Source organism: Trachypithecus francoisi, unplaced genomic scaffold, assembly GCF_009764315.1.
Source record: "Trachypithecus francoisi isolate TF-2019V2 unplaced genomic scaffold, Tfra_2.0 Lachesis_group17, whole genome shotgun sequence".
NCBI classification, from domain to species: Eukaryota; Metazoa; Chordata; class Mammalia; order Primates; family Cercopithecidae; genus Trachypithecus; species Trachypithecus francoisi.
Genome location: NW_022681462.1, coordinates 4,328,103 through 4,352,627, shown reverse-complemented (window position 1 = coordinate 4,352,627; position 24,525 = coordinate 4,328,103). Strand labels below are relative to the sequence as shown.

General features: G+C 40.7%; 1 protein-coding gene across 2 annotated transcripts in view; it reads right to left on the bottom strand.

Annotated features, from left to right (window-relative positions):
* Positions 1–23,773, bottom strand: part of NMS (neuromedin S) — a 45,122-nt gene extending 21,349 nt beyond the window's left edge. Inside the window, exons 1-2 of one of the 2 annotated variants that reach the window (XM_033239045.1) lie at positions 23,628–23,773; positions 2,423–2,516 (exon numbers count right to left, since the gene is read on the bottom strand). In XM_033239045.1, the coding sequence (XP_033094936.1) occupies positions 2,423–2,516; positions 23,628–23,651 (118 nt within the window). In that variant the 5' untranslated portion in view covers positions 23,652–23,773. Of the gene's footprint in view, positions 1–2,422; positions 2,517–19,835; positions 20,012–23,627 lie in introns of those variants that run through there. The other variant, XM_033239044.1, reaches the window with a different exon arrangement.
* Between the last annotated feature and the right edge of the window lie 752 nt (positions 23,774–24,525).

Sequence of the window (24,525 nt, the reverse complement as noted above, 5' to 3'; positions counted from 1 at the left end):
AACACCACATATTCTCGCTTATAAGTGGGAGCAGAATGATGAGAACACATGGACACATAGGGGTGAACAATACACACTGGGGTCTGTTGCGGGGTGGGTGGGGTGAGAGAAAACGTTGGGAAGAATAGTTCATGGGCGTGGGGCTTAATACCTAGGTAATGGGAATGATTTGTGCAGCAAACCACCATGGCACATATTTACCTATGTAACAAACCTGAATATCCTGCACATGTACCCCGGAATTTAAAATAAAAGTTGAAGGGAAAAAAAAAATCAACTCCTTTCTTTATATTATTCCATTAATTTTTTCCAAAGTGTTGCATTTGTTAAGCATTATTTAAAAGGCTATAACCAGTGGATTTGTCAGTGCCAAGCCAATTTAATAAGATATAACTTTTTTGAATAAATGAACTCACCATGTAGAGTTCCCAGACCATTAGAAACAAGCAAATGTCAGAGAACTACACTAAAAATGCCTCCTCCTTTCCACTTTTTTTTTTTTTTTTTTTTTTTTGAGGCGGAGTCTCGCTCTGCCGCCCAGGCTGGAGTGCAGTGGCCGGATCTCAGCTCACTGCAAGCTCCGCCTCCCGGGTTCACGCCATTCTCCTGCCTCAGCCTCCCAAGTAGCTGGGACTACAGGCGCCCGCCATCTCGCCCGGCTAGTTTTTTGTATTTTTTAGTAGAGACGGGGTTTCACCATGTTAGCCAGGATGGTCTCGATCTGCTGACCTCGTGATCCACCCGTCTCGGCCTCCCAAAGTGCTGGGATTACAGGCTTGAGCCACCGCGCCCGGCCCCTTTCCACTTTAAATTGGCTTCCGCTTTGTGAATGGTTACTACGATAAAACTCAGCAGGCTTTCAGGGAACTCAATTTTAATTTGTAAAATACAAGAAAATGGAATTTCTAAATCAATTATAAGTTTCTGTATTCAAAGCACAACTTTCTGAGTGCCTCAGTGATACCCACTGTCCTTCAAGAACTCTTTTAAAAATCTAAAGTAAATTAAGAGGTAGATATGAGAATATTTGAGAGCACCACAAGGGAGGAACACGATAATTCTTCCTCTACCCTTTCTGAGATCTTAATTGGGATTGACCCCTATAAAGAAAGACAGATTCACAGGAGAAGAACAAGCAGAAGTTTAACCATGGCGCTACGGTTTGAATAATGGTGTTTCCTCCAAAATTCATGTTGAAACTTAATCCCCAAGGTGTCAGTATTAAGAGACATGGTCTTTGGAAGGTGATTATCTCCCAAAAGGGCAGAGCCATCATGAATGGGATTAGTATCCCTATGAAAGGGCTCCAGCTTGAAGGGCATACTCTCTTACCCTTCCATTCTTTCTACAATGTGAATACCTCACATTCTTGCCCTCTAGAGGATACAGCAATAAGGCACCATCTTGGAAGCAAAGAGCCGTCCTTACCAGACAATGCCAGCGCCTTGATCTTGGACTTCCCAGCCTCCAGAATTGTAAGAAACACATTTGTCCCTTATACATTACCTAGTCTAAGGTATTTTATTAGAGCAACACAAGTAGACTAAGACACATAGATACTGCCTGTGTATATGGGAGATACCCAGGGAAAAAGTACATCTCAAAGAAGTGGCTCAAATACCATCCTCAGCTGAAACAAAGAAAGAAGGGAATGAGGAAGGCCAGGGAAAGTGCCATAAAGGTAGGTGAGGTTTGTTATGCAGATCTAAGTCAGTGCCTTCCCCATTGATAAGAATTTCTAGTGATTTAGAGTCATCCTTCTCATCCTGCTGCAGAGAGACATTCTTACAACTGGAGATTTCTTTTATAAAAGTACATTTTTCTTAAAAGGGATAATGTCTCTGTTTTTAGAGCTTCTCCTGTGTCTGCTGCTTCCAAAAATAATCAGCTGAAAATAAACTTTATGCCAAAATGACATATTTTGAGGTGGCATTTTCTGGTTCTCTACCATCACACTTTGGAGTGGCATATTCCGGTCTCCTATGTCATATTTTGGGGTGACATATTCTGAGCCCCAGCAGTTTTATCTACACAGCGTTTGTAGAAAAGTCTATTTAGAGCCTGCCTGTCAAATCCCCCAAAGCCGTCTGGTGGCAGAAAAGGCCAGCTTCCCCCATTAGCTGATACTGTCCCCACCCACATGAATATACTCTCTCGTTTCCTCCCACCTTCTGTGCCTGAGTCCTGCACTTTCTCCTGGGCTTTATATCTGCTTTTATACTGGGCTATTTAGTAATGGCAGGGGATTAGAGAGCTATGAAATGTTGGAAGAACCAGGGTGTTCTGACAAAGACCCCTCAAAGTAAGAACCACATACCCTTCCCTGTTTTATATTTTCCTTGTCAAAAGTAATGTATCAGAGAGCTGTGCCAGCTACTTGCCCATTGGACTTTTGACTCCATAAACATCTTTCCTTACTTACCCCGCTGCCACAGCATCATACAGAGCTGTAAACATGCAAAATAAACTGCCTTCCTAGCTGGCTTGCAGTTTGTTTCTGTCAATGAGAGAGAAGGCTGGAAAGAAGCTGGAAAACAAAAACAAGAAAGAAGTCTTTTTTTTTTTTTTTTCCTGCCTGGGGTTATGCCTCCAGCAGAGGAAGTATTCATGGGTTCTGGCTCCAGCACCTAAAACAACACCTATGCACGACTTCAGGCTCCCCAGGTCCTGCGGGGTAATGAGAGTGTGTGCTCCCAGCTTCCTGAAGGTAAGTAGAGATGATAATTAAAACAGCAGCACCAGTGTGGTCCCATCAGTCTTAGTGGCCAAGTAAACACCGGCTTTGCAAACACACCATTTTTCCTTAAGTTCCTCAAACCCTAGGCAAGAATGAGGCTTTCTGTGGTTGCTAATCCCTGGGTAATGTTTCTTTTTACCACTTTGTAATTCTAGCCTCCATCCAGGATGATTTCTTTATGATTTTGTTGAGATATAACTGTGAACCCCAAATATCTGAGACAGGACTCAATTAATTTAGAAAGTTTATTTTGCCAAGATTGAGGACAAATGCCCATAACAAAGACGCAGTAGGTCCTGATGACTTGTGCCCAAGGTGGTCAGAGCACAGTTTGGCTTTACAAATTCTAAGGAGACATGAGACATCAAGCAACATATGTAAGAACATTGGTTCGATCTGGAAAGGCAGGACAACTCCAAGCAAAGGCAGGAAGACTCAAAGTAGGGAGGGGACTTTAAGGTCATAGGTGGATAAGAGACAAATGGTTGCATTCTTTTGAGTTTCTGATTAGCTTCTCCAAAGGAGGCAATTAGATATACATTTATCTCAGTGAGCAGAGGGGTGACTTTGAATAAAATGGAAGGCAGGCTGGCCCTAAGCAGTTCCCAGCTTGACCTTTCCCTTTAGCTTAGTGATTTTGGGGCACTAAGATTTATTTTCCTTTCACTTTTCCCCCTTTTTCTTTTTAAAAATCTTTTGGAGAAGGCATTTTAGAAGAAAATGGGTCTCTGGTCTCAGGTTTTGTCTGATCTCTCATGGCTAGGATGGTTTATTCCTAGACAGATATGTATCAAGTTATTAGGAAAGCTCATTTTTAGCATGTTTGGAATTCTCATGTCCTGTGAAGAGAAAAAAGGGGGTGGAAGAGAGAAAAACAACAACAAACAAAAGAACAATCCTGGAAAATTGACAGAGGCCATATTACTCTGAAGCCTATATATCAGTAGGCAGGTATGAAAGAGGCCTATGTATGTAAACAGGTTGCTGTTATTTTCTTCTGAAGTTTAAGTTGTCTGTCTTCATTTCACAGGGCTTAAAAGAAGCACAGCTTAGTCTTCAGTGACTCCAAATTAGAAAAAATGATGGGAAAAAAAGAAGAAAAAAATGAAAACATTATTTTGAAGACTTGTAGCCAAAACAAATTAGAATTCAGTCCAAACTGTAGAAAATAATAAAAGTTAAAAACCATTAGGCAAGACTAGAATCTAACAACAGGTGTACTATACAACTAGCATTAGGAGATATATCTAATGTAAATGATGAGTTAATGGGTGCAGCACACCAACATGGCATATGTATACATATGTAATAAACCTGCACATTGTGCACACGTACCCTAGAACTTAAAGTATATAAAAAAAGAAACAGCATGAAGCCAATTAAATCTTTTAAAATTTTGCAATCTACAAAATTTTAATTTTGATCATAAGATATAACTTCCATAAACCTTCATAACCTATATAACCTTCATTAATGAGTTGGTTAATGCTTCAAGAAAACCTTGTTAATCTGACACAGGGGTCTATATCCTGGTCTTGCATCGGTGTGCTTTTCACACCAATGGTTAATTTATAAAGAAATGTAACCTATTTTATCTCTTAAAATTGTCCCTTACAATCTCATATGCCCACTTCTTCCACGATAGTCCCTGGGCCTTGAGGAGTTGAATGGCTTTAATTTCTGGCCTTGTGCCTGGGGAATGCAGTTTATTTTGATTGGCATCTTCTATGGGGCCTGAAGATGAGGCTTTCACTGCTGTCAGTGTTTAAGATTTGGACTTGGTGTCCTTTTTACACCCAGGAGTCAAAAGTCTGTAACTTAATGTCACAAGTAGTTTTAAAACACATATAGAAAGATACATGGAAGTAATAACCTTAATTTGAAAAAAATGTTTTTTAATCTTATTTTTTTTTAACTAAGCAAACCCAAACATAATAATAATGGCATAGGAATTATTTCAATAAAACATAAAATCTGTTAGGCCAGTTACCAAAAGGCAAAAGAAAAGAACTTCTGCAGTATATAGAATATTATGTTGGAAGAAAACATTTCCTTTAGATCTTTATTCATGAGGTCAGGAGATCGAGACCATCCTGGCTAATACAGTGAAACCCTGTCTCTACTAAAAAATACAAAAAACTAGCCGGGCAAGGTGGCGGGCGCCTGTAGTCCCAGATACTTGGGAGGCTGAGGCAGGAGAATGGCGTTAACCCAGGAGGCGGAGCTTGCAGTGAGCTGAGATCTGGCCACTGCACTCCAGTCTGGGAGACAGAGCGAGACTCCATCTCAAAAAAAAAAAAAAGAAAATATTAGCATCGGATCACAACGAAAAGAACTTGAGAAAAAAACTTATACGAGCCAAAAAATGAGGTGAAGGAGAGCGTTACTTCATGCCTTTTGAAAGGGGAGAGAAAACTGAAAATGGTGAGATGCAATAAAAGTTAAACTGTGGATTAACAAAAAATTAAAATCTCTAATTTATTAAGAGTAAATCAATCCCTTAAGGAAATTTTGTTGTTCTAATTAATTATTTAGTGTATAAGTGTTTTTTTACATTAAACCCACTCTCTAGAAAGACCATTATAATTTCCCTTTAATTACAGACAACTTGATCATATAAAAGTTTATTTTTTAATAAATCCTTTTATATTGTGACTTACACAGACCATTCATGACATGCTTGGACTTTCTGGTTTGTCCTGAATATCCCTCTTTCTTAAAAAACCAGTCATTTTCTTCCAGGTCTAAATTTATCATACAAGCTTCTTTCTTATATAAAATAATTTCTCTTTAAGCTTTCTTTCCAAAAAATGCCTCTTTATTTCTATAACATCCTTTACATCTCTCTTATTTCCTGGTTTCTTTTATCTAGTCTTACATGTAACCTTTGAATTAGGCAAAAATTGTTAATCTTTTTTAAAAGGACACCTTTTTTAGAAAGAATATTTTCCTACAATACATTTTTACATACAAATACCCAAATAATGAAATATATATTATTTAATTTAATATAATTTTAGAGTCTAAATTATGACAAGTTTCTCTATGAGTATTTATCCCATTACATTTGCCTACATATTTTATTTTATTGGTTTACCTAGATTGTTTATGAAAATTGCAATAGTCATGATGTAAAGTTATAAAACTCACCATTGCAAAATTCTCACTGAGACAGTGAAAAAGATATGACCTAACTTACTCCATCTTGCTTCTAACTTCCAAGCTGTCCTTGTTCATTCTTGGACTTTGGGAGAAACTTAGTTTAGCTTTGAAACAAATACGATAACAGTCCTTTCCCAAAACAAACCTCCTTACTGCCTGTGGACTCAACTGCTGAAAACCACAAGATTAGCAGTTACAGTAATTTTACTAAATAATTCAAGACGTAGCTATTTTCATTAAACCAAGATCAATGTCTTATTTATTAAAGATTACACAAGCAAAGATCATTCTGTCTTGGGCTGTGTTTATAGTTTTGTAACTCCTATGCCAAATTTTAACACCTTATAGTATTTGGCAGGGATAAGTATGAAATTACTTGATTGATAAATGCAAACAAAAATGTATGCTGGCAATTCTTAAGACATTTCTAATGTTACTTTACCAATAATTTTAAAGCTAGTTTATTTATTGAAGATTTTACTTAAGTCATGTAAACTTGAAAAAGCATTTGACTAGTCTTTCCTTTTTCTGATGAAGTATTTAAGTGCTTTTATTTCTCTTTAAGCTAATTAATTAGAGCTCTTTTATACATTTTTCAGTAGTGAAACTACTGAAAACTTTAGTACACAACACACAAATGCATAGACATATTAGGCATACCAACAGAAGTACATCTTATAGATTCATAAAAACCCTTTTTTTCCCCTATCTTAGATTTTCACATTCTTGATAATCTGTTTCACAACCCTAGGCAGCTGTCAGCTAAATAGCCTTAAATTTGCATATTAAAGGAAACAACTCAGATTAAGATCAAATAGCAAAATTTACATCATAAGGTATGGAGAGAAAGAGTGTGGTGTGCTAGACGGAGATTAAAGATGAACACCAAATCAAACATAAAATCATAGAAATCTATCATCAGATTGTATAAAGAGACCAATTTTATTTAGATATGGACTACCTAACTTTTTTTTTTTTGAGATGGACTCTCGCTATGTCGCCTAGGCTGGAGTACAGTGGTGTGATCTCGGCTGAGTGCAAGCTCCGCCTCCCAGGTTCATGCCATTCTCCTGCCTCAGCCTCCCGAGTAGCTGGGACTATGGGTGCCACCCACCATGCTCAGCTAATTTTTTGTATTTTTAGTAGAGATGGGGTTTCACCATGTTAGCCAGGATGGTCTCAATCTCCTGACCTCGTGATCCACCCACCTCAGCCTCCCAAAGTGGTGAGACTACAGGCATCAGCCACTGCACCCGGCCGGCTACCTATCTTTTAACTGGATCTCTAAGCTCTGGGCAGAGCCCACACTAAATCCTGGGTTTCCAAAAAGGGAGAATTATTATGAGGCTAGACCATGTGATATTTTTACAGTGCACTTAAAAAATTTGTCTTAAACAAACACATTTCTGAGTGTCTAAACTACACTCTTCTTAAAAAATAAAAAACCCAAGAGTAGCTTCTGTTGTAATAATAATTTTAGTCAATAAACCACGTAATGCAATACAAAAGCAAGCAGTTTAAGAGCTGACATGAACTTGTCTGTTTACACTCTTGGCATTCCATAAGGAAAAACAGGTTTCTCCTCCAAAGGGAGTCTGGTGCATTTGCCATTTTCTTTAAGGAACCCCAGACTACTAGGAATGATTATGTCCCTCGTGCAGCAGAAGGTGCAAGAGAAAGGAGAGACAGCAGAAGTAAATGAAGAAAACAGAATCCAGTCAGGGGGAAAGGGCAAGGTCCTAGGAGAGAAAAAACAAAACAAAACAAAAACCCAAAACATTAAGGCCTCTTAAATACAAACATACACACATGCACACATACACACACACATCTTGGATGTGAGCTTTTAATTAAGCTGACATTTAACCATGGAGCTCTTAGTAAAAAAACTTTTTAAAATTCTCATTACTATATTTCAGCTAGGACAAATCGTTGCTATTTCAGAAGCACCAGGTATCAAACCTGAAAGGGATTGTTTTACGAACTAAACTCAGGCTGCCATGGTGGAAAAAAAAGAAGGCAGAACCTTAGCTGTGGAACTGCAGCGTGGGGTGACAGCCATTGCTTTCAGTTTGACCTGGCTAACAAAAAGGTGGCCTTGTTATATAAATAAAGATCCTCTAGCAGTTAAAATTTAAAAAATCTTTCCTCTTTTTTTTTTTCCCTTTTGCTGGCCATTTCTCTCCCACCACACCATCTTTGTGTGTGTGGTGGGGGTAATTTAGCCACTTCAGAGGGCTTGTTCCCCATAATTTGGAACTTTCCTTTGGATTTGATCAAGTCAGAGAGAGTTGATCAAACCCAAAGGGAAAAGACTGAAACAACAAAAACAGAAACAAACAACAACAAAAAACAGGTAAGCAAAACAAACAATGACGCAACTTTAGCCAAGAAAAAACCCAATTCAGTAACTTATCTAGGGATGGGCCTCAGGCTGTAGACTGCTCTCTACCATCCTAAAAGCAGGAAAAAAAATACACAAAAACTCAGCTTCTGTTTTGGAAGCAAGCTCAAACTCCATAAAGGAGTTACCCGCCTTCCATCGGAAACAGGAAATCTTGCCTTCCTTGTTGGAAGCAAGTAAAACTTCAAAAAAAAGAGGAGTGGTACAGCAAAATAAATTTTAGATCTCAACCAAATTTTGGAAGATCAGGGACTCTCTGGAGGGGGTGCTCTCAGACCTCAGCCAATTGTCCTATTGGTTTGAGCCATAAAGTTAGCTCATGCTGGTACCAAGCAACAATAGGAGAATTGTCAAAGATCAGGGACATTGCCACTCAGAATCCCCTTGTAGTTACTAAAATGTGAACCTGAAGACCTGAGACACATCTCAGTTAATTTGGAAAGTTTATTTTGCCAAGTTGAGGTCACACACCCGTGACACAGCCTTGAGAGGTCCTGACGACATGTGCCCAAAGTGGTCACAGCACAGTTTGGTTTCATACATTCTAGGGAGACAATCAACACACGCAATATAAACACTGGTTCAGTCTGGAAAGGCGGGACAACTCGAAGCACAGCTGGGCAGACTTGAAGCAGGGAGGGGCCTTCAAGGTCATAGGTAGATATGAGACAAATAGTTGCATTCTTTTGAGTTTCTGATTAGCTTCTCCAAAGGAGGAATCAGGTATGCATTGATCTCAGTGAGCAGAGGGGTTGACTTTGAATAGAATGGGGGTAGGTTGGCCCTAAGGAATTCTCAGCTTGATTTTTCCCTTTAGCTTAGTGATTTTAGGGCAAGATTTATTTACCTTTCACAATGGACATACAATAAATTATATATATTTAAAGTGTATAATTTGATAACCTTTAACATAGGTATAGACTGTGATATCATCATCGCAATAAAAATAAAGAACATGTCCATCACCTCCAAAAGTTTATTGTGCTTCTTGGCAATCTGTCCCTCCCCTTTCCTGCCTACTGATTGTCTTTCTGTGATTACAGCTTGCATTTTATAGAATTTTATATAAATGGAATTGTATATTATATAGTATGGACTTATTTTAATTTTTTTGAATTTTTACTTAGCATAATTAAACTAATTCCTGCTGTTGCATATTTCAATTGTTTATTCCTTTTTATTGCTGAATAGTACTCCATTATGTGAATATACTGCAATTTATTTATCTGTAGCTCTGTTGATAAACATTTGGATTGTTTCCAGTTTTGAGCCATTATATATAAAGCTTCTGAGCATTTTTGTACAAGTCTTTGTATGAGTATCTGCTTTCATTTCATTTAGGTAAATACCTAAGTTTGGGTTGGCTGAATCATATGGTAGTCATATATCTAACTCTTTAAGGAACAACCAAAATTATATTATTTTACATTCCCACCAGCAGTGTATAAGAATTCCAGTTGTTCCAAATCCTTGTCAACACTTGGTATAATTAATGTTTTTAATTTTAGCTGCTGTACTCTTTCCAATATTTTTGTAACCAGTTCCCTAAACTAAAGTACCTCTGTTTAAAACACCTGCAGTGATGTCTTTCTTCCTAGTTGGGTGATGACTCAATACAAGTATTAGGTGACTCAACACTCACTACCTGTTAGATAAATGAATGAATGAGTTATTTAGAGGAAAGCTCTCAGGGCTATAAAAGGTTGAAAAAGTAAGAGTCATGTCCAGGCGGTCAGAGACTATGATGAAATGACACTGCAAAAACTCTATTTTAAACATAGACACAGAAAGGCAGCAATAAAAGAATCTCTAACAAATACACAGAGGAAGGTTCAGAGGCTTGGAATGGGAACCATTTAAGAGTAGGAAAGAATAGTAAGTAGCTAGTGTTTGAAAAGAGAGACTAAGTAATGGGAGAGTACAGATGAAGGTCAGGTAATTTAACAAGAAAGAGTGAACAGGAATGGCAATCAATAGAAAAGATAATGGCTTACAAAGATTGGAGAGAGTTTCCAAGAGCAAGTTTGAAGAAGGGAGAGTTTAAGGGGGACCAATTAGCCTAAAAGTTTAACTGAAGGTGAGAAAATAAAAGTGGCTTGCTATAAACTCTGAACAGTATATTACAAAGTATGCAGATTATAGAGAAACAAAGGCTGTGAACAGGGACAAGCAGCCCACATGACCTTGGGCAGATTCAGAAATGGATTTGATAGTGACACAGGCACTGGTTCTGGTGCCTGCCCAGCCTGTTTCTTCTGGGTAGGTGACTGGGTTGGGTGGGTGGTATGAGTCAGTTTGCTGTAGGCAGATGCACAAGTCCTTCTATCCTGCTGACTAGGGAGGGAGCTGGAGGAGAAGGGGGGACTATTGGCTTTGGAAGGAAAGGAGGACTGTTGCTTGGTGTGTGGAGAAGCTGGACACAACGCTTCCTCCTCGCAACTTCGCCATGTATTTGTTGCTTACACTGCCTCATCTTATGGGGTTTCCTGTATATTCACACTGCAGCCCCTACCACCTTTACCCTCGGAAGGATGGGGGCTGTGTTTTCTAGCTCCATTGCTCTTCCACAGCACTAGGAACAATGAGAGTAATGTGTTCTTTTCTTTAAATATTTATGGAGCTCCTACTCTGTGTCAGGCTCCAGGTGTAAGAAGATGAAGACATAATTCCTGAGCTCAAGGAGGTCGCAGCACAGGAGGAAAGATGGACACATCAGTAGTTCCCTACAAGAGCGTGCGAGAAGTGCTAGAAAAGAGGTATTAAGAGGCAAGGAAGCAGGCAAAGCTCTACAGCTGAGCTGGAGCTGGCTTTGGCAGGGGGCTTAAGAACAAGTGGGGGTTTGCCAAGCAGAGAAGGCAGGGGAGGGGGAACAGGGAAGACAGGGAGGGGGAACAACAGGAGAGGTAGGGAGGTCGGAAAGCTCCAGAGAAAAGTGAAGTTTGAGGTTCCTGGCATGCGGGGACTGAAGCATGGCTGACAGCTAGAGTGGAGGGAGAAGAAGAGTTGCAGCATCTTCCAGCAAGTTGCTCGAACTAGGCCAGAGGATGCTAGGGGAACAGCAGGAAGGGCCCAAGGGAAACAGGTTTTCAGGTTGCAGATTGTAGAGGCAGTGGTAAACAAGTGGTGTTCTTTTTCTAGGATTACTCTCTGTATTTGCAAGTTGCACTGCCCACCATCAGCTGGGTATCCTCTGATGTTAGAACTTGACCTCACCTCTGATTGAGAAGGGAAGTGGAAAGGAAGGGGAATACGATAGTTACAGATGAGGCTGGCACTGAACATTGTATTGAAAGACACTGATGGGGCAGAAGGGACATGCTGTGTAAGCGTCAGGAAGACACTGGTGTTTGAAAGCTTGGGATCTGACCCAGCTGTGACTACAGAGAGAAGCTTATGGTAGACATAGGAGCTGAAATGAGACATCAGTTGGGAGGCGTGTGCAGGGGGAAAAAGTGTGAGGGCCAGACGCATGGTAGTTTTGCCACAAATGGAAAATGAGGAGGTGGATACAACAGACATTTTAGCAGAAGAACTGTCAGAAATTGTAAGTGATTGTGTGGAGGCCGAATGACAGGAAGGGGTCAGGCCTGCAAGGCAGAGCGGAGGGTGGTGGTCTTGACGGAGACTGGGAATGGAGGGCTGGAGGGAAACCTTGGGTTGATAGGTTGGATCCCTGCCTGTGGAGAAGGCAAATGGAGGTGTTAGGATGTCGCTAGAAACGAATGCCTTGATCTTAGGAAAGAGACATAAGTCATGTAGATTTAATCACCAGAAGCACATGCATGGTGACTGAATATTTGAAAGGGTGAGATTGCTTTAGGAGAATGAATGAGTGAAGGAACATGAGACAAGGGATGGATGAGACCCAGGAGAATATCAGTGCTCAACGACAGGGTAGGAACAGAAGCCAATAAGGGGTTGCAGAAGGATTTGTCAGGGAGAAAACCCTGCGGAGGAGCATTCCAGGAGAAGCAGACTCAGCATCGAAGCTGGGTGGGGGCTGGAGGGAAGGCTTCGGGTTTGGCATTCAGAATGTCATGGGTGAGCAGGGGCTGGGATGGGTGGCAGAAAACGTGACAGCAGAGGAAGCAGATGCAGGCCAGTCTTGCAAGGACAGAAGGCAGGTCCTGGCACAAGAAAATGGCTGGTATCGGCTGAAGGGTGGGGTAGACTTGAGCGTGTGGGTAGACAGAGAAGAGGAATTGGTGGAGATGGGAAGGTGAAGGGAAATGAAGGAACCAAGTGTAGTAACATAAGGGGAGAAAGTCATAAGCCAAGGGGAGAGTCATAAGCCAAGAGGAGGGATGAGTGTTCTAGTGCCTCTGACAAACAGGAGGGAAGGTAGAGAACGGTCTGGGGGTGGTGGGCAGGCACTGGAGTCAGGTCAGGAGATGGACAGCTAAATCACCCAGTCAGAGGCAGGGAGGAAGAAACCAGGCATTAGAAAGGATCATTTAGATGCAAAACTTTACAAACCTCATATTCAATTTATTAAATTCTCTTTTCACTTTTTCCTTCTCCATATTTTATTTTTAAAATATTTTGATACTTTAATAAAGCAGGCCTGTTTTATTTCTCTCAGTGCTAGGTAATGGAAATCTAGACCTTGAAATAACAGGCACTTTCAATTGCTGGTGAAAAAAATCACAGCTAGTTAAGGAGAAGGAAATATATCCCTCTTTCCCTAACCGAAACAAATAAAACTAAATGAAAACACAAAATGTTCTTCTATATCATTTAACTATGGTTGCCAATGTTATTAACATTTCTAATACAAGAGTTTTACAATGGATCTGAACTTCAGAGGCTGTTGCTATGGCTTGTGGAAGTAATCTGTAGCTTCTGTGACGGCTGTAATTCTCATTGATCTTACTTTAAAATGTGTTGCTCTGGTAAAATTCCATTTGAGATCTATTTTCCAGAAGGTATGGGTACCTGTGCATCTTCTCTACTAAGTCAGAAGATGATTATGAGCACTTTCATCATATCTTATTTACACAAAGGTAAAATTATAATAATAATAAACTAAAACCTATGACTCTTTGGGATATCTTATTTAAACAAAGAGTTTGAAAGAATAACTCACCTAAATTAATGTTTAAGTATTTTATAATTAAATGTTTGAGAAGACATGTGAGAAATGAAAACGTGACTAAGCTGGGGGTTGAGGTTAGCATGTCAACGGAGACGCCCTGTGTAACTGTGGACCATTCTTTACAGTTTTGCACAGTTGCAGGGGCAGGTGAAGAAGATTCTGGGGGCCCAAGGAGGCATAAAAGGGGCTCTGAAACTGAAGTCAAAGGGCTAGAGGACCTCTTCTTTCTTGTCAGATCTTTGATAGAGAGTCTTGGGCCACCTCCATGAGTTATGATGAAGGAAAACCAGCACCAAGGGGAGCTTCTTCCTGCTCTTGCTCTTTGGAAGCCGTTAGGGGGCTGGCTTGCTAATGACTGCACGGCTCTCTCTGTTTGCAGAGACAAGCTGCTTATCCACCTCAACAGGATGTCCTATTTGAGTCATTTTTTCAATAGTGAAGATAAAGTCACAGAGACTCAGCCATTCTCTCTGACCAAAACCTTCTCTTGGTGCCAAGAACATGTCTCTGTGAGATGCTGGATGGATCTCAAGGAGCAATCTGAGGCTGGAAGTGGGAGAATTAGTTAAACAGTTCCATTGGAAACTGAGATGCAATCATTAGTTTTGGTACCATTTCAGGAATTCAGACACATGATTTTTTTCTACAGTTCTTTCCGTGAACCTCCATCACAAACAACCACCTACTCTCAGGAGAAGGTTTTTCTGGATGTAGTCCCCAGATCACCTGCTTCAGAAACATCTGGGGGAATGAATGAAAAATGCAGTTCCTGGGCCTTGTTCCACACTCTCAATCAGTATTGCTGGGTGCCGTGCACAGGAATCTGAATGGTAAACTTTTTAGAAGATTTTGCTACAATCGGAGTTTGAGAATCCCTACTTACAGGTGAGAATCTCAGTTCGAGTAGAACCAGGCAATTTGCTCAACGGCTCATTCTCAGCCTGCTTTGGATCCCTTCTGCCTTCTGCCTTCTGCCTTCTGCCTGTAGCCAGCATGATCCTGGGCTCTATAGGGATGCTCAGGACATGCAAAGGTATTTTTCATACTGGTTCTGAGAAAACACAAACAGAAGTCTTAGGCCAAAAATATATACATAACTGACAACTTCCACGAAGGCAAGTGAAACATCTTGGGTGACCCGAGCCACAGCCCAGCTCCATCTCTGCTGCTGTCATCCATGCTATCTATGTGCAGTTATCTGAGCACTTTAAACACCATTTGGACGCTCGTTTAAGCAGCCTCGTGGATGGGAAGTTTCAAGGAGTGTTTTATGACCAGAATGTCTCATTTAGAGAGGCAGAATGCAAACCAAGCTTTGCTGGCTCCTCTGCTCTGTGGGCATCCTCCTGGCCTTTTCATTTTATGATCCACCAAGAATAACTTGCACGATGCTCCAACTCCCTGTTAGTCAGATGTCACCAGCTCACTTTTTCATCCCAGTTCTATACTTGAATGCCATTTAGCAACGATCTTCCTTGGGATCCTGTGTTTTTATTGCCCATGATGATACCACAGGAGCATGTTTTCCAGAACGCACTGAGGCATACATATGACTCACTATGGAGGAAGGCATCAGTTCACAGGAAATAAAGCTGAACTATGACAACACATTTATTCCTCCATACAAATAGAAAATTAGTTATTTTCTATGCGGAGAGTCTGCAGATGAATTCATGGGCCGACTCAGTTTCTTACTGTGTGAAGACTACACGATTCTTGCAATTGTAACTACCCAGCTATAATATGTGACACCACTATATTGATCAGAAAGCACAAATCCAAGTCCTAAGTCCACGCCATGCCATCAAGCATCTTTATGAAAAGATTCTGGGCTATCTTGAAATGGATCAGCAAAAGGAAAATTAGGATTTATTTTTCTTTCACATCAGCCCTGAAACATTCAGTATTATTTCCTTTGGACATTTGGAATCCACAAACCAAAATCAAGATTGCCAATATTTGAAGTTGCCTATTTTATATGCATTATTACATTCGTTATTTTATTCATAAAGAGACTCCAGTTTTAGGTTCTTTGGTCTAGGAGACAATACCAATCACTGTGAAGGCCTGGTCCCTGAAAAGCAGGTAGAAGAAGGCACACCAACTGGGAACCTTGGGACCCAAAGATTGACATGGTGGTGAATTCCTTGGGTTTTTGACCAGGTACTGGAGAAGTCAGGGACCCAGAAATGTCCACAAGTTTCTTCTTTTCTTTCTTTTCTTTTCTTTTCGTTTCTTTTTTATTTTTATTTTTTTGAGACAGGTTCTCACTCTGTTGCCTAGGTTGGAACACAGTGGCACAATCTTGGCTCACTGTAACCTTTGCCTCCTGGGTTCAGGCGATTCTCATGTCTCAGCCTCCGAGTAGCTGGGATTACAGCTGTGCGCCACCATGCCCAGCTAATTTTTGTATTTTTAGTACAGATGGGGTTTCGCCATGTTGGCCAGCCTGGACTCAAACTCCTGGCCCCAAATGATCTGCCTACCTCAGCCTCCCAAAGTGTTGGGATTACAGATGTGAAGCCCTGTGCCCACCCAAATGTCAACAAATTTCTGACCAAAAAAGAAAAGCTTGGGAGGCCAAGGTGGGTGGATCACGAGGTCAGGAGATCGAGACCATCCTGGCTAACATGGTGAAACCCTGTCTCTACTAAAAATACAAAAAAATTAGCCGGGTGTGGTGGCGGGCCCCTGTAGTCCTAGCTACTTGGGAGGCTGAGGCAGGAGAATGGCGTGAACTCAGGAGGCGGAGCTTGCAGTGAGCTGAGATCATGCCACTGCACTCCAGCCTGGGCAACAGAGTGACACTCTGTCTAAAAAAAAAAAAAAAAGCCTAATTTATTCTAAGTATGTAAGGATGGTTCAACATTTGAAATTTATTCATTGTAATCTACCATGTAAAAAGGTCTAGGAAGAAAGAAACCACATGATTATATCAATCAATGCATTAAAACACTTGACAAAAACAACACTCATTCATGACAAAAACAAAAAAACCTAGAAAAATTCGTTGAAAGGTATCAAAGAAAAATTTACAGCTAACATTATATTTAACGATGAAAGCTGAATGATATCCTTCTAAAATCAAGAACAAGCCAAGCATGTCTGTTTTTACCACTCTTATTCAACACAGTGTTACAAAATCTAGCCAGTGCAATAAGGCAAGAATAAGAAATAAAAGACATACATATAGATTGGAAGGAAAGAAAACTGTCCTTCTTTTCAGAGGACATGGTTGTCTGTTCAGAATATCTCAAGGAATAAAAAAAGAAACTCTCTTAAAACTAACAAGCAAGGCCAGAAGCAGTGGCTCACGCCTGTAATCCCAACACTTTGGGAGGCCAAGGTTGGGAGTTCAAGACCAGCCTGACAAACCCCGTCTTTACTAAAAAAACAAAAAACAAAAAACAAAAAACTAGCCAGGCGTGGTGGTGCATGCCTATAATCCCAGCTACTTGGGAGGCTGAAGCAGAAGAATTGCTTGAACCCAGGAGGCAGAGGTTGTGGTGAGCTGAGATCATGCCACTGCACTCCAGCCTGGGCAACAAGAGCAAGACTCCATCTCAAAAACAAACAAACAAACAAACAAACAAACAAACAAAAACTAACAAGCAAGTTCAGGAAAGTGACAGAATGCAAGGTAAACATAAAAAAGTATTTCTATATGCTTGCAATACACAAGTGGACACCAGAATTAAAAATACAATACCATTTACAACTGCTGAAAAAAATAAAACACCAAGGTGTAAATCTAACAAAACAGATACAGGATTTGGATGCTGACAAGTACAAAGTGCTGATGAGAGAAACCGAAGAAATTCTAAATAAGTGGAGACACATCATGTTCATGGGTTAAAAGACTCAGCATAGTAAAGATGTCAATTCTCCTCAAATTGATATCAAAGTTCCAGCAAGAATTTTTATATAGACAAGTTTATATAGCAATGTAAAGAAACTAGAACTGCTAAAATGACTTTGATAAAGAAGAATAAAGCAGGAAGAATGCATCTAACCAATCTCTAGATTTCTTATTTAGCTATGGCAATCTAGAATGTGTGGCATCAGCAGAGAGATAAACACAGAGGTCAAGGGAACAGAATAGAGAACCCAGAAAGAGGTCTACATAAATATGCCCAACTATTTTTTGACAAAGATGCAAAAGCAATTCTATGGAGGAAAGATGGCCTTTTCTTTTTTTTCTTTTTTTACTTTTATTTTAGGTTCAAGAGTACATGTGCAGGTTTGTTATACAAGTAAACTCAAGCTATGGGGATTTATTATATAGATTATTTTGTCACCCAGGTGCTAAGCTTAGTACCTGTTAGTCATTTTTTCAGATCTTCTCTCTCCTCCCACCCTTCACCCTCAGGTAGGCCTCAAAGTCTGTTGTTTCCTTCTTTGTGTCCATGTGTTCTCATCATTCCCACTTATAAGTGGGAACACTCAGTATTTGTTTTTTTGTTCCTGCATTAGTTTGCTAAGGATAATGGCCTCCAGTTCCATCCATATTTCTGCAAAGAACATGCCCTCATTCTTTTTTATGGCTGCATAGTATTCCATGGTGTATATGTACCACATTTTCTTTATCCTGTTTACCATTGATGGGTATTTACGTTGATTCCATGTCTTTGCCTATGTAAATAGTGCTGCAATGAATATACTTGTGCATGTGTCTTTATGGTAGAACAATTTCTATTCCTTTGGGTATATACCCAATAATGGTATTGCTGGCTTGAATATAAGTTCTGTTTTTAGTTCTTTGAGGAAATGCCACACTGCTTTCTACAATGTTTGAACTAATTTACATTCCCACCAACAGTGTATAAACGTTCCCTTTTCTCTGCAACATTGCCAGCAGAAAATAGCCTTTTCAACAAAGGATGCTGGAGCAATTGAATATCCATAGGCAAAAAAGTGACCATCAGTCTAAGTCTCATGCCTTACCCAAAAGCTAACTCAAATTAGGTACTGGATCTAAATGTAAAATGTAAACCTATAAAACATTTAGGAGAAAAAAAATCAGAGAAAATATTCAAGGGCTAAAGCTAGGCAAAGAATTCTTATACTTGAAACTGAAACCATGAGTCCTAAAATAAAAAAAATGATAAATTGGATTTCATCAAAAGTAAAGACTTTTGCTCTGTTAAACACCTTGCAAAGGGATAAAAAGGCAAGTCAACAGACTAGAGGAAAATATTGGAAAACCACATATTAGATAAAGGATGGTATTAGTCCATTTTCACACTGCTATAAAAAATACCTGAGACTGGGTAATTTATAAAGAAAAGAGGTTTAATTGACTCAGTTCCACATGGCTGGGAAGGCCTCAGGAAACTTACAATCATGGCAGAAGACAAAGGGGAAGCAAGGACCTTCTTCACATGGTGGCAGGAGAGAGAAGAGTGAGGGGCAAACGGGGAAGAGCCCCTTATAAAACCATAAGATCTCATGAAAACTCATTCACTATTATGAGAACAGCATGGGGAAACCGCCCCCATAATCCAACCACCTCCTTCCCACCACACATGGTGATTACAGTTTGAGATGAGATTTGAATGGGGACATAGAGCCAAACCATATCAAGGACTAATATCTAGAATATATAAAGAACTCTCAAAGCCCAATAATAAACAAAAATTCCAATTAGAACATGAGAAAAAGGAAAAGACTACTACAGATGCCAATTAAGCACATGAAAAGTATTGGATATCATTAGCCATGAAGGAAGGATGAAGCTATTTATTGAGGGCTGGCGTGGCAGGTATTGTATTAGGCATTTGTGGGGATATAGAGATGAATTAGACAAGGATCTTGCCCTCAGGTAATTCACAGTCTACTAGGGGAGGGAAGTTCTAAGACAAATACGATGTCAAGATAGTGATAAGTGTCCCAACTGGGAGAAAATCATGTCGCCTACAGTTTCTAGCTGACATGCATCAGGAAAGACATCGTGTTGACATTTGGCACAAAGAATGGCTAGGATCTGGGCAAGAGAAAATATGATGAAAAGACATTTCAGATGTAGAGAGAGGCAGGAGCAAGTGTTGGAGTTAGGACAGTGTACGGTTTGGTTGGGCTGGTGTCCTCAGATAAGAAAGGTAACACGGAGCTGGGAAATGAGGCTGGAAAGGTGAGTTAGAGTCAGAGCCAGGAGGACTGTGAAAATACTCGTTTGAAATGTGCTCCTTATGTCAAAATCAGCGTGATCTATTTTGATTACCTATGAAAAGCCTTTCCTCAGGTAATGATTCCATCAACTGAAAGCCCTTCTATTCCTAGGCTGCCACTGTGAACTTTGAAAGATGCCAGCTGCTGATTCCATCACTCTGATGGCTGATAAAATGTGGAGATTGGAGCTAATGAAGGAAAGCTAAGGACAAAAGGAATATGTATCCATCTTCTCAAAAAACATTTGCTCCAACAGATCATCTACCTACCTCAGATAGAGTCACATCAAGCAGCATATCCACAGGAAGGCCTCTTTCAATCATTTGACTTCCAAGCTTCTCTTTTAAAATGTAGACATTCTTAGCAGTTTGAGATTGGACTGGAGAGAAGGTGGTTTGAATAATTTAGTTATGCTTTTAAAAATTTGACCATATGTTTCTATAGTACCCTGTTTCATTTGCAATATTTTAGAAAATCCATCAGATTAGAGGATAAGAAAAAGATCAGACACATCTCTCAAGGAAGGTAGAATCACTGTGTTTTTGGCATGTCCACTGGAAGTTTCAAACACATAACTTCAAACTACGTAACAGGTATGCTATGCCAAGCATGCATGGGAACTAGATCCTGGAAGCTTGTATCAGGCAAAGCTTAAATTAAATAAGGACTATCAATTAGATCACCTTCTCATCAAGCCCAGAAAAAAAATCAGTGTCAAATTTGCATAGAAGAGTATCTGACCTTCCAACCTTATGTTGTGGCATAGGATAGTATTATACATAGAATATTGCTTCTCAAAATGTAATGTGCACGCAAATTACTTGCAGATCTTGTTGAACCTGTAGATTAGGTCTGAGTGGGGCCCATGAGGACATGAGCAACACAATAAACCAACTGGACCAAACAAACATATTCAGAGCACCTACCATTACAGAGCACACTTTCTTCTCAAACGCACACAGGACATTTTCTAGGACAGATCATATTTTAAGCAACAAGTTAAGTTTCAACAGATTTTAAAAACAGATATCATACAAAGTACCTTCTCTGGTTACAATGGGATGCAGTTAGAAATCAATAAAGAAGGCAAAATTTTTAATATCCCTCTAAATTAACAACAAAAAAAAAATCCCACAACTTTTGGCCCAGGACCTGACACACAGTAGACACTCAACACATGATAACAGGTCACATTTGGGTTGAGTGGGCATGATTATTACGAAAGAGAATCTGCTTGCCATGTGTTTACAACTTGAGAGGAGGGAGTTGTGAGTTGCTGTTTTCATACATAGTTAAAGAGAAACATTATCATTGTTTCCCATGTGATTGGATCATGGTGGCGGTTTCCCCAGGCTATTCTTGTGATAGTGAGTGAGTCCTCGGGAGATCTGATGTTTTTTTTTTTTTTTTTTTAATTTTTTTTTTGAGACGGAGTCTCGCTCTGTCGCCCAGGCTGGAGTGCAGTGGCCAGATCTCAGCTCACTGCAAGCTCCGCCCCCCCGGGTTTACGCCATTCTCCTGCCTCAGCCTCCCAAGTAGCTGGGACTACAGGCGCCTGCCACCTGCCCGGCTAGTTTTTTGCATTTTCTAGTAGAGAAGGGGTTTCACCGTATCAGCCAGGATGGTCTCGATCTCTTGACCTCGTGATCCGCCCATCTTGGCCCCCCAAAGTGCTGGGATTACAGGCTTGAGCCACCGCGCCCGGCCAGATCTGATGGTTTTATAAGGGGTTCATCCCTCTTTGCTTTCTCTCAGCATTGTTTCCCAGTTCAGTGTTCCCCTTCTTATCTGAGAGCACCAGCCCAATCAACCCTACACAGTCCCAACTCCAACGCTTGCTCCTGCCTTTCTCTACACCTGAAATGTCTTCTCTTCACATCTCCTGTTGCTCAGATCCTATGCATTCTTTGTGTCAAATGTCAACACAATGTCTTTCCTGATGCATGTCAGCTAGAAACTCTAGATGACATTATTTTCTCCCTTCTGGGACATTTACCAGTGATAAAATATTATCATTGTTTTCCCGCTTTTCCCATGGGGGGAAGTTCCAAGGTATTCACCTGCTCTTCAGGGATGGTCACATACCCTTAAGGGCTATTCTTGGCTCACATACACATGCTTCTTTTTATTGGATCTTAACATTTTATGTATTTTATTTTATTTTATTTTGAGACGGAGTCTTGCTCTGCCGCCCAGGCTGGAGTGCAGTGGCCGGATCTCAGCTCACTGCAAGCTCCGCCTCCCGGATTCACGCCATTCTCCTGTCTCAGCCTCCCGAGTAGCTGGGACTACAGGCGCCCGCCTCGTCGCCCGGCTAGTTTTTTGTATTTTTTTTTTAGTAGAGACGGGGTTTCACCATGTTAGCCAGGATGGTCTCGATCTCCTGACCTCGTGATTCGCCCGTCTCGGCCTCCCAAAGTGCTGGGATTACAGGCTTGAGCCACCATGCCCGGCCTATGTATTTTAATAGTTGGCTTCACATTAAGCAGCATATCCACACACAGGCCTATTTCAGAGAACAATCAATGAACGTAAAGCAACTTAAAATGATGGTACAAAATGAATACAAACAGTTGCCTAAAATTTTTTCTCTTCTTTCTCATGTTTTACTCTATCTGTACACAGCAAGAAGGGGCTAGTGCTGTCTTCTGATTACAGTGGAGAGGTTTGGGGAGCCACAGAGGATAGGTCACTTTGTCCATGATCCTCCAGCAGGTCAGTAGTAAATAGGCATTGCAGTGGCTTTTACCAGGGCAAAGTAGTTAAGCCGTATGGCTATAATTCCCCTTTCTTTGTGGCCGCTGGCCACTGTGTGTGAGGCCGGAAGTGAAGTAGTAGGAAGGCGGTAGTGAGGTGTCAGGTGCGGGTGCAGCCCATGAATGGTGCTGCGGCTCTGCGGGCACACCTTGGGGTGCAGCAGTAGCTGACCCACAGCTCTTCCAGTCCTGCTGAATTTCTCCTCGGGATTCTCTTCCTCCTGGGCCAGGTACATGTTTAGCTCTGTGGCAAAGGGCACCAGCCTTTCCCGCTGGTCGAACACATCATCCAAGTCTGAGATGTGGAGGCGGAGAGGAGGTAGGTGCTGGTGGGAGTCCCTCCTTGTGGGTCCCAGCTTGTCCCTGCCTACCCTCATGTTACATTCTTCTTTTCTTTCTTGAGATTTATTACAGGCCAAAACCCCATAATAGGTCTCATACTCTATATCACTCCTAGTGGCCATGTGCTTCTTTTATTGAACTCTGATGGATACATGAGCAATATCGATATTTTCCTTTTTTTTTTTTTTTTTTTGAGACATAGTCTGGCTCTGTCGCCCAGGCTGGAGTGCAGTGGCACAATCTCAGCTCACTGCAAGCTCCGCCTCCCGGGTTCACACCATTCTCCTACCTCAGCCTCCTGAGTAGCTGGGACTACAGGCGCCACCACCACGCCCGGCTAATTTTTTGTGTTTTTAGTAGAAATGGGGTTTCACTATGTTAGCCAGGATAGTCTCTATCTCCTGACCTCATGATTAGCCCACCTCGGCCTCCCAAAGTACTGAGATTACAGGCGTGAGCCACCAAACCTGGCCGATTTTCCATTTTTTTCTAAACATTGTCATCAATGCTAACTCACTAGAACTGAGAAACTCAAACTTTGAGGGATCCAGAGATCATCCAATAGGGGAGATACAGGTATACCACCAAAAACCAAACAAAATTGGGAAAAATTCATCAGAACAACAAAACACAACAACATTTTAAATATAGAATTTTGGTACTGCGATTCTTTTGCTTCTATTTTGGCTTTTGGTTTTTTCTCTCAATGCCATGATGAAACTTTTAGAAATTCAGCTAAGTAAAAAGAAAACAATTAAAGCAAAAACATAATCCCATCGCTCATGTATAACCATGGTTAGCACTCTGTTGATTATCTTCCTGACATACGCTATGCCTACAGACAAGGTCATTCAAAAAGAATTAAACACTTTTAAAAATGTAATATTCAGTAAAATGTCAGAATACCTAGTCAAAAGCAGTTTCTAAAGGAACTGTCACAGCTATTTCTCTAATCTTACTTACAATTGTCCCCTTTACGCCTCTCATGTCACCTGATAGTTAAGCACAGGCTTTCTGTAGCATATCTCTGTCAAGGGTTGAAATAGCCTCCTCAATGTACTCCTTCATTTCTGCAAGAGGAAGTAAAGGGAGAGATCTTTGGATATCTCACAGGAAGTCTCCAGTTTGTGTATCATCTAGTCTCTGAGTGACATAATTTTGAAAGTTCATTTCTTTTTAAATTACCACATATCAGCCGGGTACAGTGGCTCATGCCTGTAATCCCAGCACTTTGGGAGGCCAAAGAGGGGTGGATCACCTGAGGTCAGGAGTTTGAGACCAGCCTGGCCAACATGGTGAAACCCCACCTCTACTAAAAATACAAAAAAAAAAAAAATTTGCTGGGTGTGGTGGCAGGTGCCTGTAATCTCAGCTACTTTAGGAGGCTGAGGCAGGAGAATTGCTGGAACCCTGGAGGCAGAGGTTGCAGTGAGCAGAGATAGTGCCATTGCACTCCAGCCTGGGTGACAGAGGGAGACGGTCTCCAAAAAAAAAAAAAAAAAGGAATCTTCCTAAAGCAAAGGGGAACACACTATGCATATACTGTGTTCATGATCTATTATTTTTTTAGATAAACATTTTAACATCAAAATATATAGATTCACTACATCTTTATCAGCTTTATTGGGGTTTAATTGACAAACAGAAATTGTACATATTTAGCTGGGTGCACTCATGCCTCTAATCCCAGCACTTTGGGAGGCTGAGACAGGACAACTGTTTGAGCTTAGGAGTTCAAGACTAGCCTGGGCGACAGAGTGAAACATTGTCTCTACAAAAAAATCAAAAAATTAGCCGGACATGATGGCATGTGCCTGTAGTCCCAGCTACTTGAGAGGCTGAGGTGGGAGGACTGCTTGAG